The 6526-nt window shown below is 42.0% G+C and overlaps 1 protein-coding gene across 2 annotated transcripts; it reads left to right on the top strand.

Annotated features, from left to right (window-relative positions):
• Nucleotides 1-5435, top strand: LOC104589017 (uncharacterized). 2 transcript variants are annotated; one of them, XM_010247187.3, is made up of 4 exons: nucleotides 1-911; nucleotides 1041-1130; nucleotides 4384-4552; nucleotides 4640-5435. In XM_010247187.3, exons 1-4 carry the CDS (start codon nucleotides 129-131, stop codon nucleotides 5086-5088), a joined length of 1491 nt encoding a protein of 496 aa, XP_010245489.1. In that variant the 5' UTR covers nucleotides 1-128; the 3' UTR covers nucleotides 5089-5435. The 2 variants fall into 2 exon arrangements, with proteins under 2 accessions (XP_010245489.1, XP_010245495.1); XM_010247193.3 differs by lacking the exon at nucleotides 1041-1130 and having other exon boundaries at nucleotides 4-911.
• Nucleotides 5436-6526: the final 1091 nt, after the last annotated feature.

The raw sequence follows: 6526 nt of genomic DNA, 5'->3' as shown, positions 1-6526 counted from the left end.
ACCAACCTGACTCGACGACACGTTGTCGTTGCTTCTTGCAGTCCTCTCGTTCATTCGTGTACGTTCACTCAACTTCGCACTCGTAGAGGACAAATAACTGAACTATATTCGACATATTTCTCTCTGTCATGGCCGATCTGAGCCTCGAGACCAAGGGTCGACCCGTCGGCGGCACCGAGTACAGCTGGTGCCGGGCCGTGCCAGGCGGCACCGGCATAACTGTCGTCGCTCTCCTCCTTTCCGGCGCCCTCGAACCATCATCTCTCCAAAACGCCCTCAACAAACTTCAAAATTCTCACCCCATCCTCCGCTCCAAACTCACCCACAACGCCACCACCAACTCCTTTTCCTTCACCATATCCCCCACTCCCTACCTCCAAATCCAATCCTTCGATGTCTCCTTCACTTCCCATCTCCTTCACAGCAACCACTCCGTCTCCCCTTTCCACCGTATCGTCGAGCACGAACTGAACCAGAACCCCTGGTCTGCAGAAGACTTACAACCGCCGGTCCATCCCGAAACGGATGTCTTCTTTGCAAGCCTCTACGCTCTACCCGATAGGAAGTGGGTCGTAACCCTTCGGCTTCACACGTCAGTCTGTGATCGCAGGTCGGCGGTTTCTCTGCTTAACGAACTGTTGGGTTTGATAGCAGGAGAAGGGAAAGAGGATAAAAAAGGGATAGAACAGGAAGTAGGGAAGGAAGATGAGGTTAGTTTGGGAATTGAGGCGCTCATCCCGAGTGGGAAAGCTAATAAGCCGTTTTGGGCGCGTGGAGTGGATCTTCTTGGTTACTCGTTGAATTCATTCAGATTTGTGAATTTGGATTTTAAGGACACGACCGCCTCTCTCCGGTCGTCGGAGGTGGTGTCGTTGCAGATGGACCCAGATGAGACCCGTCGCCTTCTTACTGTAAGTGGCTTCGTTCCTTCTCCCACGTTTCAACTGCAAATGACACAGCCACGAGTGTGTGTCATATTGATTCGGTTTGTGTGGATAGAAGACGGTTAATGTTAGTTAATAACTTGATATCTTCCACAGTTCCACGGTTCCACCTTCCACCTTCAATTTGAAGATAGAATGGAGAGGCGGAGGCGGAGTAGCGTCTTGGGTACGGGACTACTGGATAACGTAAATGGGTCTGGGCCCTTAAGCCCATAAACTAACATTTCAACTGTGTCGGTGGGAATTGGGTAACAACTAACAACTGGCAAGTCCATATAATGATTGAAAGGTCTGGGGCCTGTGGGCCCTTGGGCTTTGGTTTAGTTTGATGGAAAATAAGTTGAAGATTTTTCCCTCCACTTTCTGTTTCTCTCTTTATTTTCTTTGGCTGAGAGTTGGGGAATGCTCTGTTTCTCTTTTATATTCTATCACAATCAAACATAGCCTGAGCGAAAGTTGGAGGAAAATTCTTTAGAAACTCTCTACTTCTCTCTTTATTATCTATGAATAGAACCATTTTGTTAGCTGAGCTTATATATGAGTTGTGGGAACAATCATTTTGCTCCACTAGCCATAAATGTAAGTGAGAGATTGATTGAGGGACATGTAATGCTTTGGGATGTGGAACCAATAATAATGATTCACACCAGTCATAAAACACGTGAGGCCACAACCATTCAACCTCTTGTTGCGTGTCCCAAGCATTTTATATTTTATGACTGGCACATGGGGCAATACTTGGTTCCTACCCAGTAAGAGGACATGCGTCCCATTACATGCATTTTTAGCTTTAATTTTAATTTTAGGTTCTATATTTAGGGATAAGTGGATTGTAAATTGCATCTTTTCATAAACAGCATTTTGCCTATAGAAATCTTAGCTCCACACCACCCTAGGGTGGACTGAACAATAAAAACCCCCCCAAAGGTCAGAGGTTTAGGGTTTATATGTAAAAATCAAGAGATGAGTGGACACTTTTGTCCTCATATCATGATAGGAGCCAGTAAAAAGGTCACCCACAAGACACTACAACCTACCCACACCCTACCTATACCCAACAAGTCATGTATAGGATGTGGGCAGCAGACCTGAGCTCCAAGCTCCAAGAACATGCACGCCAAGTTTTGTAAGAAAACTGTCTCATGTGGGAGGCACTTGGGAAGCCAGATGAGGTTACATTTGGAGTTCAAATCAGCTCCCCACAAGAATGCCCCCACAACGTCTCACACCACATCCCGCTGTGTATTGAAAATATCTTTTCATAATAATATTAAGAATGATGATGTCATCATCAGGAGATATTCCTAATACACGGGCGGGGATGTGGTGTAGAATGTTGTGGGGGGCAATCTTGTGGGAGCTGATTCGTTCTCCCACATTTGACCATAAGTTTAGTTGAAACTGACATTGTGAGGACTTGGGCAGCTTCCAAATAAAACCAAGAACGCTCCGTGCCAAGAGAAGGCTTACAAGGAATTAATACAATAAAGGCTTTAAAGTCATGGAGTCTTTGGTCACATTAGATGGCACTCTGAGGGAGAGAAGGGTTTCCAATATCTTATAGGATTATATTTGGATTGGTGAATACCAAAAACCAGTCATGAGCTCATGTAAGAATAAGTCTACTGCTCGAAGGCAGAGGAGGAGATCAAGAAGAATGAGCTGTAAGACCATTGCAACTTCATTAATGCTTCTTCTGTTTTGAAGATTGAACAGGAATAAGAGGAAGTGGCCATGTATTTGATGACGCTGCCTTGGGTTGTGGGTGGGTCCACTGGGTTGGATTGAATTCAGAATTTCGGATGAATCCTTGGGACCCAGTAGGTGACTAGGACTTTGTGGTGATGTTGCTGAAGTCCTACTTGACCTAAGGATCCTCCCGAGACAGAGGATTTGAATATTAGCGGTACTACAAGACAAAAGTTGATGGAGCCTTTGGTTTGAATTAACCCTGAAAGAAAGCCTCGCTTTAGGGTTCTCCCTCAAGTTTGGTTTTTGGCCTTTTGCAGTGAGGGGAAAGATGTGTTTGGTTTGAGGGAATAAGTAGGGAAAAGAAGGAAAAGGGTAGGGAAACCTATACAACTGATGGGCTCTGTTTGAAGGAGACCGATGGGCTGCAAGGTTGGCTGCAAACATAGCCTAAAGAAGCAGGTTGGCTGCAAGGTCTTTCAGTGTTGAAGGAGACTGATGGGCTCTGTTTTCCCTCTGCTCAGGATATGCTGTTTACATTTCAGATCCTTCAGAGTTTAGAATGATCCTTTAATCCCCACACATGCCCACAGAACAGCTTAGTCTTCATTGAAACATCTCTTGTACTTGTCATGGGGAGATATTCCCAATACATGATTGGGATGTGCTGTGAGACATGCTCGGGAGCCGTGCAAATTCACTAGGCCGTGGGATATAAATAAGTGACTTACTAGAAAAAATATAGATAAGTCAACTATTACAAAAAGGAAGCAAAGCTTTTGTTTCCAATGAAAATTAGACTGAAGATTCATGATCCAGTATAATTTTGATACTCTTATTGAGATGGACACTGATGGCTGTGTGGGATGTAACTGGCAGGTGGTTGGAAGCAACAAAGAAGAGAGGAAGGCCATCTTCTTCATGGCAATTTCATCCAAATAAGAAAATCTTTTTCCTCATTTACTAACAAATCTTGGTCTCTTCCTTTGGAGTCGGGGGCTTTTTGATGTTAGACTCAAACAATCAAAACCCCACAAGGGTCTGCTTGATATATCTCCCATTCTATCAAAATTAACAACATAGGGGGGGGGGGGGCGCGTAGAAAGCTGAGAAGAGGTTCAAGGATTTTTCTCTCAATAGAAATGTTACAAAAAGCTCCAGTTAAAATGAATGGTTTTAACTACTTAATTAGGTCCAACCTAAAACAAGCTATATTCCAAAAGATGGGCATGTTTAGGTTAGGGCCCCATTTGGCGTGTCTTTTCACATGGACTATCAGTTGTTTAGAAGATCGACAGCCCACGTTTTGATATTTTCTCATTTGGTTGGGAAAAGATCTAGCCGCCAAAAGACGTCTTTCTAAAAAGACACACAAAACTCATTTTTGACTATTTTCGAGAAGCTCTAAATAGAGTTTTTTGATTTTTTCATCACATTTTTGCACAAAAAGATACCCGGAAAGACGCACCTTAACAAAATGGTCTTTAGGCTGTTAAAATCTTAATGCAAAAGCTCACATCGTCTTTTGATTGTTAGGTCTTTCAAAAAAGACATGTCAAACGACACCTACTTTGACCATCATCTGATTTCTACATAATTTATCTAATTGTATTAGATTATCTCCCAAGTAGGACCCGTTCAATGGAGGGTCTGATCTTCCATTGATTTTGTAATCCATGGTTTTATCCTTAGAACTAAAGAATCTCCATTTTTAATTAATACTAATCAAAGCCAAAGGTTCATCATGTAGGCATGCAAGGCACGAGATATTAAGCTTTGTGGTGCATTAGCAGCTGCTGCATTGATCGCAGCACGTTCATCTAGAGACCTTCCTGATCAGCAGCAAGAGAAGTATGCAACTGTTATCCTTATCGATTGTCGAAACCTTCTAGACCCACCCCTTCAATACAATCATCTTGGTAAGCCTCTCTCAATTCTCAGTGTGATCTCCATTGCCAAATTTGTGTATAGAAACTGACAAAACTGGGTGCAATTTTTTTTTCAAGGGTTTTATCACTCTGCCATCCTAAACACCCATGACATCAAGGGAGGAGAGGATCTCTGGGAGTTAGCAGAGAGATGCTACATGAGCCTGAGCAATTCAATGAAGTCCAACAAGCATTTCTCAGACATGGGTGACCTCAACTTCCTCATGTGTAAGGCCATTGACAACCCACGCCTCACCCCCTCTTCCTCCATGAGAACATCCCTTATCTCTGTGTTTGAGGATCCTGTGACAGATGATTTCAATGAATTACATCATGAGATTGGAGTAGAAGACTACATCAGTTGCTCTTCGGTTCATGGCGTGGGCCCCTCCATTGCTGTGTTTGATAGGTTACGTGATGGACGGTTGGATTGCGCTTGTGTGTACCCATCACCTCTGCATTCAAGGGAACAGATGCTGGAGCTGGTTGACAACATGAAGAGGATGCTGGTGACAGGGAGTGGTTAAGTTGGAGGGGAGAAAATAGAAAATCACGCATAAATCAGATTTCAATTTTCAAGCAGGGAAGGGAACAACAACGGATTATTATGATCATGGGCCAATTGGGCCTATTTCTGGCCCAGTTATTTTTATGGACAGCTTAAATAGTTCAAATGTTTTGTGAATGTACCAACACTTGCACAACACATAAGCAATCTCATTTGCCACTCAACACTTGCACAACACTTAAGCTTAGTTTGGAAGGAGTACAAATACAAATATGTACAATACAATAATATAGGGTTTTGCGCTCTACATATTTGTATTTATTATCCTTCCAAATGGAACCTTAGTCATGCACCGGGATTTATTAATTAGCTTAGATGTTCTCTCCTTCTGAAGCTTCTGATCTTCTCTTGGCTATTACTGAACGTTCCTTCTACTTGTTCGTTGTTCATAGTTTAAAACATTTCCTGCAACAATGCATGCGACCCCAATGAAATGTTAATACGCCAATGTTTGAAATAAAAAAAAAAAAAAAAAAACACAGTTGATTGTGATGTTCGGAAAAAAAATTCCTGCAACCACCATTGCAGCTGGACAATTTAATTAGAAACATCCCAATAAAATATAAACACTCCAATGTTTTTATATGCAGTAATTCGATGTTTTATTATCTTTTTTCTTGAAAATAATGATATATTCACATTTTATATGCAGTAATTCGAATCTTCTCTATTACAAAAACTGGTATATTCGCATTTATTGAAGGAATCTCCATAGCTCGTTATTTTCTCTGTTCCATTATGTATCAAACCAAATATCTCTTCTTCTACTGGTTGATCGCCACAAGGCACTGACCTACTTTTCTGTTTTGTTTTCTTTTCGGTCAAAAAGTGAAATTACTTGGCATTGAAAGGAGAGTCAGTAGTGTAGAGGCTGCCGTCATCTCCAACCAAAATTCTCAGTTCAACTGCTAGCTTGACGGAAAAACAAACCAAGCTCCACCACCCCAACCAGCTTTTGAGCTATCCAAACTAATTCAGGCAAGGCATGTTAACCCAACCCCGGAGGACCTTCCTAGAAAGCTGGTGTTGAAAATCTCTCTCGTCCAAAATTTCTGATTTTCTTGTGTTGGGAAAATTAAATAACGACTTCAGTTTGAAAGCGCAAGAAAAATATACTTTAATAGTTCATATGAAAAAATATATTAGATATATCATACAAAAATTTCACTAATAATGCATCAGCCAAGAGCCTAAGACACTATATAGCATGGTTTTTAAAAACGAACCGGTGACTGAACCGGTCAGGGGTCCGGTTACCGGTTCAAACGGTCCGATTGTTCGACCCGAAAGATCGGCTCGTTTTGATAAAAAAAATAAAAAATTAAAAAATTGGAAAACGGTCAAAATCATTCGAACAGTTCGAACGGTTAACTAGCCGGTTCAACGGTTTGCTGACC

The sequence above is a fragment of the Nelumbo nucifera genome, chromosome 6 (genome assembly GCF_055504915.1).
Source record: "Nelumbo nucifera cultivar China Antique chromosome 6, China Antique-T2T, whole genome shotgun sequence".
NCBI classification, from domain to species: domain Eukaryota; kingdom Viridiplantae; phylum Streptophyta; class Magnoliopsida; order Proteales; family Nelumbonaceae; genus Nelumbo; species Nelumbo nucifera.
This window is presented reverse-complemented; position numbering and strand designations above follow the sequence as displayed.

Excerpts from the sequence above, each read along its gene's own strand:
- LOC104589017 (XM_010247187.3), top strand. The coding sequence starts at position 129 with ATGGCCGATCTGAGCCTCGAGACCAAGGGTCGACCCGTCGGCGGCACC. Across the intron at positions 1,131-4,383 it reads GTACGGGACTACTGGATAAC|GCATGCAAGGCACGAGATAT; the intron begins GTAAATGGGTCT and ends TTCATCATGTAG. Across the intron at positions 4,553-4,639 it reads CCTTCAATACAATCATCTTG|GGTTTTATCACTCTGCCATC; the intron begins GTAAGCCTCTCT and ends TTTTTTTTCAAG.